This window comes from Marmota flaviventris, chromosome 11 (genome assembly GCF_047511675.1).
Source record: "Marmota flaviventris isolate mMarFla1 chromosome 11, mMarFla1.hap1, whole genome shotgun sequence".
Lineage (NCBI taxonomy): Eukaryota > Metazoa > Chordata > Mammalia > Rodentia > Sciuridae > Marmota > Marmota flaviventris.
The window spans coordinates 65,152,325-65,167,327 of NC_092508.1; the positions used below are offsets into that span (position 1 = coordinate 65,152,325).

A 15,003-nucleotide genomic window follows, 5' to 3' on the forward strand; every position below is an offset into this window, starting at 1 on the left:
ATTCTCCACTTCTCTGCCTTTTCTGGAGGGCCAATGCTGAGACACTGTCATTCCTCCAGTTACACAGTGTGCAGGTAAAACTTTCCTACTGTTTGCTACTGGCAAAACCTCAGGAAGAAAGTCAGACACTTAAAACTGCAGTAAACCGGGTGCAGTGGTATATGCCTGTAATCCCAGCAGCTAGAGAGTTTGAGGTAGGAGGATGGAGAGTTTAAAGCCAGCCTCAGCAAAATCAAGGTAATAAACAACTCAGGGAGACCCTGTCTCTAAATAAAACACAAAATAGGGTTGGGGATGGGGCTCAGTGGTCAAGTGCCCCTGAGTCCAATCCCTAGTACCCCAAAAAAATAAAAAATAAAAAATTGTAGTATTATAAATATTTTTAAAAATATTTTCACATCTAAGCCAACATCATGTAGCTCAAGTAAGTAATTAATTTAAAGCATTATTCCAACTCAACTAAGAAATGGAGATGGAAAACTTTTAATAAATACAAATACAGTGTTTATCTTCATGAAGCTAGTGCTTCGTGGGGAAATAAACTATAAAATTGACACAAACATAAAATTGTATCTCTGGAACACAAAATGAGGACGAGTAGGAAACACAATGCCCAATGTACATTATACTCTTGCTGAGATCCCAGTTAAATCTAGTCAGCCTTTTGGTATATTCTTTTGCCTTTATTAATGAAAGACAGGAGAAAGAAGGACCTATTAAATTGTACTGAAAGGATACAGTATGTCTAATAAAGAATTTGGATAACTCTATATACTAGAAGTGACCCCGTATCTTTAAAAAATAAGTCATATTAGAGAAAATAAATAAAAATCACAAGATAGTTCATAAAAATCAAAGATAGTTAATAAATCTCCCAAACAAATGTAATATATTGACCTTGCTTGTATTTGATTTGAACAGTTCAACTACAGTGGAATGTTTTTGAGCAATGAAAGAAAACTGAGTATGATCTAGGTGTTGGATATTAGAGAATTACCAATTTGCTGATCATCTTAATGGTACTGTGATATATGTTTTTTAAAAGTTTTTTCTGAAAATTATGCAATGTCTGAATTTTATTTTAAATATTTCAGAAAAAAATAGAGTGAAAATAAATGAAATAAATTGTTGGGGGTGGATACTGGATACATTGTTATTCATTGTATTATCCTCTATTTTTAAAAAATATTAATTCAAAAAAATATTAATTCAAAAAAATGAATAAAAAATAAAAAAATATTAATTCAAATGGGACAAGTCCAATAAAGCAAAGAGACATGGTGCTTTGAGAGCCTTTAATAAATGATGTCTGAGTCAGGAAAGGTTTTTATAAAAAGCTGACACTTGAGCAGAGAGGTGGAAGGGAGCATCCGCACTAAGGAGAAGGAGGGAGCAGATGAATCAGATGAATTAGAAAGGCCTTTGTGGCTTCATGAGGAGAGCAAGTCCATGATGAGCAGGCCAGATATTCAGAGATAAGTGCAGGAAGTAGGCAAGTGTTCTTCCTTATTCATGAATCTCCAGCAAAGAAAATTTAAACCAGTTATGAAAAGAAGAATCCTTGACCCTTTTCCCAGTCTAATCATGATGTAGGGCTGTTTAAAGTTCAGGCAAATGATAACTTCTATTTTATGTAATAAGGAAATCAACACTTAATTTAAAAAAAAATAGCTAGTGCATTGTAAATAACTATATCCTTACTAGTTAGGCAAATTGTGGGCATTCATTCAATGTTTGTAAGAAACTCAGTCAAGGTAAACATATTACTAACCTTGTATGTGGTTCATTCTTTTTATATTCTAAAATATCTTCATAATTCAGGCTAAATTAATAAAAATTGAGCCTCAACTATATAGCAATAACATTCTTGATGATCTCACTTTCAACCCCTTTCACACATACTAGTTATCTTTGCTGTATAATTTATTTTTCATTAGTGCGATCCCAACAAATATTGTTGCTCTCTAAACAATAGCTCAATAAGAAGTAATTCCTGTGAATTCAGGAATTAATTGGGATATTCTGCACTGTATTGCAAAATATCATATGTATGATAAAAATAACATAAAGTAGAATATATAAAACCCTGATCCAATTTTTCCTTTTGTTGGTTTTTATCTCATGGAAAATTAGAATTCTATGCATTATAACTTCTATTTTGTGTAACCTTGTAATTCAGCTAAAATATACTTTCTGAAAAAAAAAACACAATTTTAGTAAATAAACTAAATCTCACAACCTGAGTTGTTAGCTTACCATTTCAATTTATTTTTTCAGTTAGGAAATGAAGCTCTGTAGTCCCACCATGTCTGCCATTTTCCTGGTGAAGCTCAGTATGCAGTATAAGTGGTTTTTAACTCCTCTAACTCTACTACTTAAGAAATTAAAGGATATTTGGCTGATTCTGAATGAACTGAATATCATGACTCCATTGCTAGCTACTAGCCACTTCAGATATGCTATAGCAGAATTTGCCACAAGAATGTGCTGGCTATGCATTATCAGTCAGTAAGCCTCAACCAATTTCCTCAGTGCTGGGGCAGCAGCAGCCCCCATGACTCCATTAAAGGGCAGTCTCACCTATCTACACCACATTAACAAATACAGAAATATTGTCATTCTTTGTGCTCCCATTGTGAAAACACTTGGAAATCACTACCATGCAATATCTACTCATTGTCAGATGAGTTCAATTTTGTACATCACTAGAAATATCTTTGGCCATTCTTGTGATTAATAGGAATGTGTAGAGATTGTAATAGCTACATCAAATCCTAGGACTTTTGAGCACCTTTCCCCTGCAAGAATTATTTCAACCTGTTAAAAAGATGAGCAAAGCAGAGCATCACTTAAAAACAAACCAAAACAAAAAACATTACTCAAGACACATGAGAAACAGAAAGAAATGATACCTATCCCAGGTAACTCTTTAAAATTCATTCCATTATCTGATATTCTTGGAGACTTATTTCATCATCAAAAAGCCAAATCATATCATTTTATCCAGATAATTTACAAAGGTATAAAGTTAACATGTCTTTAAACAAAAAATTAACATATTAGGAAAATATTCTTATTAATCAGTAGCATATTTACTGACTAGATATTTTATAATAATCTTATTGAATTGTTTTTCAGTTATGAATAATACCACTAAAATCTACTAACATTTACTCTTTTTATAGTTTAGCTCATAGTACAAAATTTTATTGGATGCAAGTTATAATATTTGTTTCCCAAATAACCCTAAATCATTTTAATATTGCCAATAATATGAAGAACTACAAATGATAAAACCCAGAAAGTCTCCTGGAGGTTAAGAATCATCATTTTAGATTGGTGAGATACCTTCTCATAGTTAGAGTCTTGGACATGTAAAAGGTAGAAGCCAGTATTAAACTAATTTTCTTTTCAGAGTAAAACCACACAAATAGAAATGAAGAAAAGATCACCAGCTTCCATGAACACATCTTTGGATGTATTGGAAGAAGATACCCTCAGACATAAAGAAGGTAATATGATAAAATTGTCAGATACTCACTGTGGAAGGTACTACTCCTAAGAGTCTCTTGTAAATAAATCCTGATACCAGAATTTCTGAAGCAATAGCTTCCAAACCTTGGGTGGCAATAACCAAAATTTAAGAAAACTGTGAGAATATGAGAATGAATGATACATACAAACTTCAAAAGCAAAGTGTCTTGAACATTGGAACTTACCATCAAAGAATAATGTGGAATTTTCTCTAAATCTTAATATGTTGAACTATTAAAATGTGACTAAAATTAGAAATTGGAGTACGCAGCTTGCCCTTGATAACAGATTTGAACTGTGGGTCCACTTACATGTAGATTTATTGGAAGATCTATGACAATTTTAAAAACCTTACAGGTGACTCAGGCTAAAAATATTGAAAAAATTAAGAAAAAGTTAGTTATTTGATGAATGCCTGAAATGTGTACATAATGGTCTATTTATTGCTTAATACCATAAAATATCCACAAATCTATTATAGAAAGTTAAAATTGTCAAAACATGCACACACGGATCTTACATGATCTTACATGCTATTTGCTGTTGAGAAAATGTAAACCAATGTAAAAATGCAATATTAAATCATAACTGCATAAAATTAACTGTAGTACCTATTGTTCCATGGTAATAATCCTGTAATCATGTCCTGTTGCTATTGCATGAGCTCAGTTGGTAACACCTGCTGAGAATGTCATATGATGTTAATCATCTCCACATGAGCAGTTTCTCTCTCCAGTAAAGCGTATATCACAGCTAAAAGTGGCTCTTGATATTGGTCAAATTATACTCTTATGTTTTGCATGTACAAATATGTAACAAAATATCCCACCATTATATTACAAGTATAATGCACCAATAAAAATTTCAGGAAAAAAGTGATCTCTCATAGTTCTAGCATATATAATACATATACATATAAACTGTTCACTGAATGTTTATGTTATCTGTAAAGCTTCTGGTCAACATGAGGCTATTGGTACTTAGGTTTGGAGCCAGTCAACTTACATCTGGGCTTTTAAAAATTTTTATCAGTGCATTACAGTTATAATAATATTTGGGTTTATTTTGACATAATCTTACCAGCATGGAATATAATTTTCCCCACATCAGGATTTTTTAATGCACAGGTGTCTTTGTACATAATCCCCACATTGTTCAAAGCTCAACTGTATAACATTAATATCTCAGGGTCCTTTATAGACTCATCTCTAGTTTTTACATTTAACTGGCAATTCTTTATCTTGGGCAATACAGAACAACATTATTTGTAAATTGTATAAGTATAGAAATTTTAAATCATAATGTTCTCAATTATGTTATTTTATATTTGTTTTCTTGGTAGATATTTCTATGTTTTTCTACTCATATGTAGTTTGCCTCATTTTTATTTCAGTTTCTTTCTCCAGTAAAGCATTATCACAGCTAAACTAATCAGGCATAAATAAAATAGGGGAAATTTATTTTTCTCTGTTTTATTTTCATATATAATATTTCTAATTAATAACTCCAAATTGGAAGTTTAGTTCTAAACCTTCCTTTGCAGACAAAATTCAATTATTTTCTATTAGTTAGTATTTAAACTATTTTCTAATGTTTAACCTTTCTATTCTTTCATTTCAGAACTTAAAAAATCCAGGAAGAAGTGCCCATTGTGTTGGTATAGGTTTTCCAAAATTTTCTTGATCTGGAATTGTTCTCCCTGTTGGTTAAAATTGAAAGAATTTGTCCATAGGCTCATAACAGACCCATTTACTGATCTTTTACTTCTCATATGCATAATATTAAACATATATTTTTTGGCCTGGGAACACTATCCAATGAGTGATGACCACAGCTATCTGCTAAGCACTGGCAACTTGGTAAGATCTTCATTGTACATTATTTTCATTTGCAAATTCTGTTTTTCTTCATTCTTCATTATCCTCATTATTTTATATCTCAAGTATTTGTAGCATGCATCATTACATTATTATTAGATGATGTATTGTATTCATGCTCTGCCCTACACCCCCATTTTCCCATCTTGTGAATGTTCTTATCATTGAAAAAATTTACATCTGGAGTTTGAAATCCCATCATTTAAATTCATGATTCCTATAGCCAGGCATAGTAGCAAACACCTATAATCCTAGCAACTTGGGAGGCTAAGACAGGAGGATCAAAAGTTCAAAACCAGCCTTGGCAATTTAGCAAGGCACTAGATAACTTAGGGAGAGACTGTGTCCTCAAAATTAAAAAAAATAATAATAAATAAGAAGGGCTGGGGATGTGGCTCAGTAGTTAAGTGCCCCTGGGTTTAATCCCTGGTACAAAGGAGAGAGAGAGAGAGAGAGAGAGAGAGAGAGAGAGAGAGAGAGAGAGAGAGAGATTCCTACCCAGATGCTCATGGTAAACCTAATTGGAAATTTCTATTGCTTCTGCCTTCCCAAATATACATTCATTCACTTGGTACCTCTGTTCCATAGGTCAGAGTAGGTACAGGTGGAATAACAGGCACTGACACCTGAATTCTGGATTCTGAATCCTGATTCTAGAAGTTCCTGGCTCACCTGTTCCTTAACCACTTGTCTTTGTCTCAGATTGGAGCCTGTAATTTTGGCAAGGTATTTTTGAGATTCACCTGTCCTTTTTCCACATACAATGCAAAATACAGAACAGGTTTCTGTGAGTTTAAAAACAGGTAACATTTAAACAAATGTATACTGTTTAAATTTCTTTACTTTCATTGTCAACATCTAGCTGCTTGGTTCCAATACAGACAAGACTACTACTATCAGTTTCGAATTATACATTTACTCAATATTAAAACATTAATTTGGTTATTTCTGCCAGTATAGTTTTTGTTTATTTATTTAGCCTGGGGATTGAACCCAGGGGCCCTTAACCACTGAGCCACATCCCCAGCCCTTTTTATCTTTTATTTTGAGACAGGTTCTCACTAAGTTCTTAGTGTCTTGCTTAAAGTGACAAGGCTGGTTTTGAACTCATGATCCAGGAGGATCTTGAGGTCTCAGTCTTCCAAGCCACTGGGATTTCATGTGCCACCTTGCAAGTACAGTTTAAAAGACAGTTGCCATAGGTTTACTTTATAGTTTTTTCCTAGATCATAAATGTACTTAAAAAAATTCTCTCACAGATGGAAAAATTAAATTTCTTAAGATGTACTCCAGATTTTAAAAGAAACTATTCAAGAATGGAAATTTCCACTCTCAAATATTCTTTTGATTTCTTCAACACGAGTTTTTATTAAAAATAATCAGAGATTCCATATATAGGTACCTTACATTAAGTTGTTAAATAAAATGCATGTGTCTCTCATTATAGACTCAAGAGCTGGTTAATTTTAGAGAGAGGAGCTGTAAAAAATGGGGGTGAACATTGATGTTGTATCTTAAAGCTTCTGTGCCTGAAGTTTCTGATGCAGGTATTGGAATCATTCTCACCCACATGTTTTGTTTTTATTTAGGTTTTCCTTGGAATTTTTACAGCAGAAATGATTTTTAAAATAATTGCCATGAATCCATATTGGTATTTCCAAGTAGGCTGGAACATTTTTGATAGTTTAATTGTGTTACAAGGTTTAGCAGAACTTTATCTAGCAAATATTGAAGGATTGGCCCTTTGTCAATCATTCAGGATGGTAAGTAGAATCCAGTGCCTGATTTTTGTTTCATCAACGTTTATCTCAGCTTCCTCAGACATTACATGAGTTGATTCAAATATAAAATGTTCGCATTAAATAGATGAATGAATTAATGTATAAAGGACCTCATGGAGAAAAAAAAAAAAGCATTTCCCAACACTATTATTATAGAATTAAAATATTTAAGGCCACAGAGATTTGACACACAGTGATAGGAACCAGTGCTAGGGTGTCTGGGTAAAACAATGACAAGTTCCAGAAATAAAATTTCCACATGGGACTAAGAAGCTAGAATCAGACAAATGTTTCTAAATGTAGGATAGCAGAATTTATCTTAAACTTGTTTTAAAATGGTAGATTGTTAGTATGGAGATTATTAGGTCTACAGGTAGGGAGACGGTGAGCATCAGAAAATTTGTCAAAGAAATAAATTGTATTAGAATAGCATTTATGGAAATGTTAACCCCCCCAAAAAAAATAGTTTTGTCCTACTCTGGAGAGAGTTTAAAACATATAGGAGGGATCAGGAACAATGAAGCAGGTTGAGCTTCTCCAGATCATTACTTCCTAGAGGGTAGCTTCCTCAGAATCCTGCCTTAAATCCTCAACCATCAATGTTAGCATAATAATAAAAATATATACAAGATGTAGTCATCAAATTTATGGGTGAAACAAGACTGGCAAATGCAGAAGATGTTATAAAAGATAGTATCAAAATATTTTAAGGGTTACTAATGAACTGAATCTAACATGGTTAAATTTTATATTGGTTAATATAAAGCCTTACTCTTGAGTCCAGAAAGCTAACTATATACTAGAAAAGATCGGAAGATATAGTTCATGTTATGTGTAGGTTTTAGAAGACTCTAAGTACACTATGCTAACTCTAGTTATAGTACACAAAAATATTAAGCTAATTTTATACTGTATAAATACAAATTTAAAAATCTAATAAAATAGAAGTATATTTAGACTAAACCTGGAGTGCTGCATTTGGTCTTGGATATGTGATTTTTAAAATAAAAATATACAATAAGATCTTCAATGTCAAAATTCAGTGGATCCTGATGAAACTTTTCAGTGTCACCTGTATGTATAATGTGAAAAATTTTCCAATGCTTGTGAAAAGCAAAAAAAAAAAAAAAAAGAATGGATACTTGTCCTACCAGATATTAAAACATAAATCTATAGTGATTATAAGAGCACAATACAAAATTGGAGTTGACAAATAGATCAATAGAAAAGGATATAAACAGTGTACAAAATTACAGAATATGTTAAGATGCATTAAGAAGTATGTAAAATATTCAGAATATTGATGATATATATTAATACTAGTTAATACTAAATATTACTTTAAAGGTGATAAATGTGTATGTGTATATGCATATAAAAATTTTAAATGTACTTCACAATGAGTAACAACCAGGTTTTCTTGTTTGTTTCTTCTTATTGTTGTTGTTTACGTTGCTCTATTAGTTGCGTATTTTCAAGTTGGGGAAATATTGGCCAACATTTGAAATATTGATGCTGACTCTTGGAAACTCACTGTCGGCCCTGAAAGACTTGATTCTGCTGTTGTTCACGTTCATCTTCTTTTCTGCTGTGTTCGGCATGAAGTTGTTTGGTTGGAGTTACAAAGCATGTGTCTGCCGCATAGATGAAAACTGTCAACTCCCACGCTGGCACATGCATGACTTCTTTCATTCCTGCCTTAATGTGTTCCGAATTCTCTGTGGAGAGTGGATAGAAACCTTGTGGGACTGCATGGAGGTAGCAGGCCAACCCTGGTGCATCTCTTTTTACATGATGGTCATTTTAATTGGAAACTTACTGGTAAGGATTCCAAGCTTTTACATTTTCCTTGTAGAAATTGGTGTAATATAGCCTGGTGTTTTCAATGACCCAGTGGTCCATAACTGCATTGTTCAAAATAGAGACCACTATCCACATGTGGTTATTAAGAGTTGAAATATGACTAAGTTTCATTTGAGATGTGCAAGAAATGTAAAAGACACACTGGATTTGAAGTTTTCCCCCAAAATAATATAAATTACGTAGCAATAATTTTTATTGAATGGATTTTAAAATGATGATTCTATTGAAACACTTTTAATTACATAAAATACATTAGTAAAATTAATTTCACCTGTTTCTCTTTGCACTTATATATTTTTTGTTCAAAATTACATATGGGACTCGCATCATATTACTTTTGTATAGCAAAACTTTTATAACCTTGCTACTAAAAGGATCATCAGTATCATGTGGGAGATGCTTAGAAATGCAAAACTCAAACCCCATCCTAGACCTCTGGAAGCATAATCTATATTATGATACTAACCCCAGGTGATTTGTGTGCACATTAAATTGTAAGAAGCACATAAATATAACAATGTCTTTCAAATTCGCCTGCACATTGGAATTACCTGGGGAATTAATGATAATAGGCTGAATCCTTGGATCCACTCCCAGAGATTCTGATGCTATTCATATGTGAATGTGGCTTGGTCATCAAAATTTTCTAAAAAGTCTCACTTGACTAAATAGTGCAGCAAAGACTGTAAACCGGTAGTCTATAAAAGCGTTATGCATTAACTAAAAGAAAAAGGTTTCACTTTAAAATATTCTAGTAATTTAATGGGTGAATTGAATAAGTGGTTTTCTCTGCTTCTCTTGTATCTTATAAAAATGATTCTTACAGGAAAAAAGACTCAATAACTGCTTTTTATCCATATGTAATAAAGATCAAATACATTTTCCAAAAGACTAGGAAAAATAAATCACAGGTTAGATTAAATTTTATCTGTGCCCTCCCTTATTGTTTCAGCTTCATCTTGTTTATCTCACTGTTATATATTTATCACATTGGCATTGTGTTTATTTCTCGATGTGATTGTCCATTTCCTTATTGAACTGTTAACTCCATGAAAGAAGGGACCATGGCACTTCTCTATGTCACAAAACCTGGAACAGTGCCCAACATGAAAAATACTTTAATATTCTCTGTCCTCTGTCCTCTGTTGCTATGAATACACTTCCAACTCCCAGGGACATAGAACACTATTCTAAATGGATGAAACAAAGCCAAATTGATAGATCAGTACACATAAATTCAAAATACCATTGCTAGATCTTGTTTCCATGGTAGTATGGCGCAGAGGTTCAGATGCAGACATTATAGGCGTGTTCTGCCTTTTCTGTCCTCTTTGCACCTTGGTGTTCTGTGTCTTACCAAGACAGCTGCTGCAATCTAAAGCTTCACATATTCATATCATATTGTTTTAGACAGGTTTTTTTTTTTTTTTTTTTTTTTTTTTTTTTTTGCTGTTGGGACTAAAGCATCTGAACAGAACAACTGTAGAGGAGGAAAAGTTTATTTGAGGGCTCATAGAGGTCTTCATCCATAGAAGGCCGGCTCCATTCTTTGGAGTTCTAGGTGAGGCTGAACATCATGGGGGACAGTGAACAGCTCCCATCATGGTGATCTGGAAACAGAGACTCCACTTTCCAGATACAAATATATACACCAAAGCCACACCCTAATTCCCATCTCCTCCAACCATACTTTACCACTTCACTTACCACTCAGTTAATTCCTATCAGGGGATTAAGTCACTGATTGAGTTAAGACTCTTTACAACTTGATCATTTCTCCTCTGAACCTTCTTGCATTGTCTCACACGTGAGCTTTTGGGGGACACCTTACATCCAAACCGTAACACATATCTAGTCAATGGAGAAGAGAATTCCTTTCTTAAAAGCCACAATAAACTTTTTATTATTTTACTAACTCTGAGTTACATACTCTTTTCTGAACTAATCTCTATTATCCAGGGTGTAGAATACATTTATTACAGTAAGCTACTCAGAGCCCTCCCTCCCTTGGAGTTAGAGATAGCATCAGTCCGAACCCGAAGACTAATTAGAAAAGGGCAATATCCCAAGTGAAATGTAGATTTCTGTCTCTGAAAGGAAGGGCCATGGCTGTTGAGAAAAGTAACCACAGCCACAACAACGAGAAAACACACACACACACACACACACACACACACACACACACATGAACATGTAGTCCAAACTCAAAGAAGCAGAAATGCTGAAGCAAATATATGAACTCCACTCTCTACTTTTCTGGTTTCTACTGACCAGAAACTTCAAGTCATGAACTTCCATTTCCAATTGTTGGCCATCATATTTCTTCTTTATATAAGTCCTTTAAGCTTTATTTCTCTCAGCAGTCATCCATCTCTGGGACACCATGATAACAGTACTAGAGTAAATACAAGAGGAAAAACAAATGAAAGGGGAGAATTGGTTGATTTTTTACCCTCCACACTTACAATGTGGATGGTGTAAACAGAAACTATTCTGCAGTTTTAATTTAGTTTTATCTTTTTCTCCTAATAAAATTCCAACACTGATTCAGAACTATATAGAAACCTTTTAAAGATCATATGCAAAGGCAAGAGTTCAATGTGGTTTTCAAAAAATGTTAAGTTGTAGAAAAGTAGAATGCACACCCAAACAAACATAGGTTTAAATTCTAGTTCTATCACTTACTAACTAGTGCTTATTATGCATATTCTGAAGCCTTTTTAAACCTGACTATATTTAATGGGAGAATGAACACAAAAATAATTAATGCTTATGATGTTATCATAACATAAATAAAACAAAATCATTTAGCATCCTATAAACAGTTTATGAATATTTGTTTTATTTCTCTATAAAATTTCAACTTCTGATCTATAGGTTTTGTTAATCATTTAACATTATTTAGAAGTTTAAATTCCTACCAGACCCTTTTTTTTTTTTCTAGGTGTTTTACCTATGATTTAGATAGTTGCCACCAGGTGAAATCAGATTGTGGTTGCATAAACCAAATAGTAAATAATATAAATATGTAAATAAATTAAAAACAATACAAAATAGAGTTGCAATGTAATTCTAATCATGCACTATTCCATATATGTGTGTATATTCCCAAATTAAATGTTTGTTAAACTATTAGTAGAATATTAAAATAAAACATCTTCAATATATGTTAGAAGCCTTGATGCATGTTTATTTCTAGATTCTTAATCATACAAATAATTACTTCACCAAATTTTTAATTCTATTTTTTTTTCGTATTATTTGATTTTGATATGGGCACTTAATTCTCACTCAATGTGGGGATATCTCAAAGTGAAGACAGCCATCTAGAACAGCAACTCATTTTTTGCCTTGAGAAAGACAATATGACTGATAAAATAAGCTTTGGAATAAGACAGTCTTGAGGCTAATCCATGTGACCTTTGATGATATCTGTAAGAGTGCCTTTTTTCATCTCTAAAGGAGAAACAAATCATGTTGCACAGAATGTTGTGAGTTTACAACTAGAGTCCTGGTTACAAGTCTCAGCACAACATCTGCCACGGTGAATAAGAACTGAACAGCCTGTAGACCATATGCTCGGTCCTCAAGTCTTAGGTCAGCCTTTTTAGAGGATTGCTTATTATTGTTTTAAAAGAAATACAACATGAGCTACACTTATGCTCCTTTATTGTTTTTTCTTTTATTTATTCTAATTAGTTATACATGACAGTAGAATGAACTTTGTCACATCATATATAAATGGAGTATAACTTCACATTTTTTCTGATTGTATATAATGTAGAATCACATTAGTCATGTAGTCATAAATGCACATAGGGTAATAATGTCTGATTCATTCCACTATCCTTTACTTTTCCATTTAGGTACTTTACCTCTTTCTGGCACTGGTGAGTTCATTTAGTTCATACAAAGACTCAACAAGTGAAGAGAGCAATGAAGTAAAAAATATCCAGCTTGCAATGGCAAGGATTAAGAAAGGATTAAACTATGTGCTTCATAAAATATTATGCAAAAAGCAAAATGTTCCACAGGAAACAACGGACCATGTAAATGATACATATGTTAAAGAGAACATTTCTGACCATACGCTTTCTGAATTCAGCAACACCCAAGTTTTCCTCAAAGATAAGGAAAAAAGCAGTGGCACAGAGAAAAACACAATGACTGACAATGAAAGCCAATCACTTATCCCCAGCCCCAGTGTCTCAGAAACTGTACCAATTGCTTCAGGAGAATCTGACGTAGAAAATCTGGATAACAAGGAGATTCAGAGCAAGTCAGGCAATGGAGACAGCAGAGACGTAAGATGTTTTATTTTCCTGATTGCTGATTATGTATGGTGGTGTTGATAAGGAAGTCAGTTTATGCTGAATTTCTGGATTTAGATTACCCTTTCAACCCTATCTCCCCCACTCCTAGCTCCTGTTGTTATGCTCTTGATTATATTACTTAAATTACTTACACTTCTAAACTTTAATTTCTTCATCTGTAAATGAGGATAAAGTTGTACTTCTTAAGGAAGTACAAGACTCAAGATAGAAGTAAGAAAAATAGTCTAATAGCACAATCAACCATACCTAATATATCATAATCACTTAGAAAACATTAACATAATTGTGAAATTCTATAAATCAATAAGCAGACAGTGATGAAAAGCATACTAAAAAACTAAGTTTGTAAAAATCAATGGGTGTGATTGGAAAAGTCATTCAACTTCCCTGTGCTTTATCATCTTCAAGGTATGAGAATGGACTAGAAGAGAGCAAATATTCTTTTTTACTTGCTCAAATTCAAAGGATCTACTCATTTTATTTCTGCAACACATAAAATAAGTAATTACATTAGACTAAAAGAATAAGAAGAAAAACTAAGAGTTTGAATTATGAAGAGGGGGTAGCTTTGTGAACTACTGGCTTCAAAAAAAGAAAGGGGTTACATTTTTTAAGAAGAGCAGGTGTTGTTGGCTTACTGTTTGTTCCCTTACTGGAAGAGTCTTATAATCTCCATTTGCAAGCGGCATAATGACTTAACTAGAGGTATGATCTAATAGAAAGCCAAACCTACAGGATCACATAATGTACTACGGGCTTTTTGCTTTGGACCTATGTGAGGAATCATTTCAGTTTGCTCAAAATCCTCAAGAAGGAATAGAGAATGCCTTTTGCAGGGGTCCAACATCTCTATACCATTTTCTCCCCCAGAACTCTCCTGGCTTGACAGATCCTCTTCATAATTACTTCTCAAATTGGTATTTTAGAAAAATTGAATTTCACTTAAAAAGGATCTTTCTAGCATCTATCAAAGACAACTTTGTTTTAGTTAGAGAAACATTTTCTCCCCTTAACCTACTCAATAGTCTCAGGTATATTTACATTTAATTAATACCATTAAAAGAAGACAGGAGAAATTTCTGCCAAAAACCCTACTCTACGATCTCTGAAGACTTTGACTACCATTCATCTCTAGATAAATTCATATTGGCAGATTTCTGGAAACTTCTTGCAGCGTCTTTAGAAAGTCTGGAGTATGAAAATACATAAGAAAGACTTAATGTAAAAATAAATGTAAGTGTTCAAATTTCAGAAGTTGTCATGTATACTACATGATTATTTAGTCCTATTTCTTGGTTAACTACTCACAGGAGATGTATTCATTTACTTATATGTTTAGTTATGCATATAATTTCATTAATCAGATTTCAGATTCTGCATCCAGTAAATATTTAATATGTTGATCTAAGAAAATCAGAGAATAAAACATAAAAACCACATGTGATCTGATAATTCATACAGTACTATTTTTATATTTGTGCTTGCAGTATTTTAATTAAAATTTGTATTTATTGTAAAAATAATACACTTTACATCTGATTTTGTAACTTTTTCTATAACCTAGCAGTATTCATAGTCACTTTTATGCCATTAAATAATCTACTAAAATAAATT

At 32.9% G+C, this 15,003-nt stretch overlaps 1 protein-coding gene across 1 annotated transcript in view; it reads left to right on the plus strand.

Annotated features, from left to right (window-relative positions):
• Positions 1-15,003, plus strand: part of Scn7a (sodium voltage-gated channel alpha subunit 7) — an 82,241-nt gene that overhangs the window by 46,996 nt on the left and 20,242 nt on the right. The window contains exons 11-15 of the mRNA XM_071619115.1: positions 3,416-3,512; positions 5,155-5,393; positions 7,001-7,174; positions 8,657-9,013; positions 12,922-13,359. Of these exons, the coding sequence (XP_071475216.1) occupies positions 3,416-3,512; positions 5,155-5,393; positions 7,001-7,174; positions 8,657-9,013; positions 12,922-13,359 (1,305 nt within the window). The remainder of the gene's footprint in view (positions 1-3,415; positions 3,513-5,154; positions 5,394-7,000; positions 7,175-8,656; positions 9,014-12,921; positions 13,360-15,003) is intronic.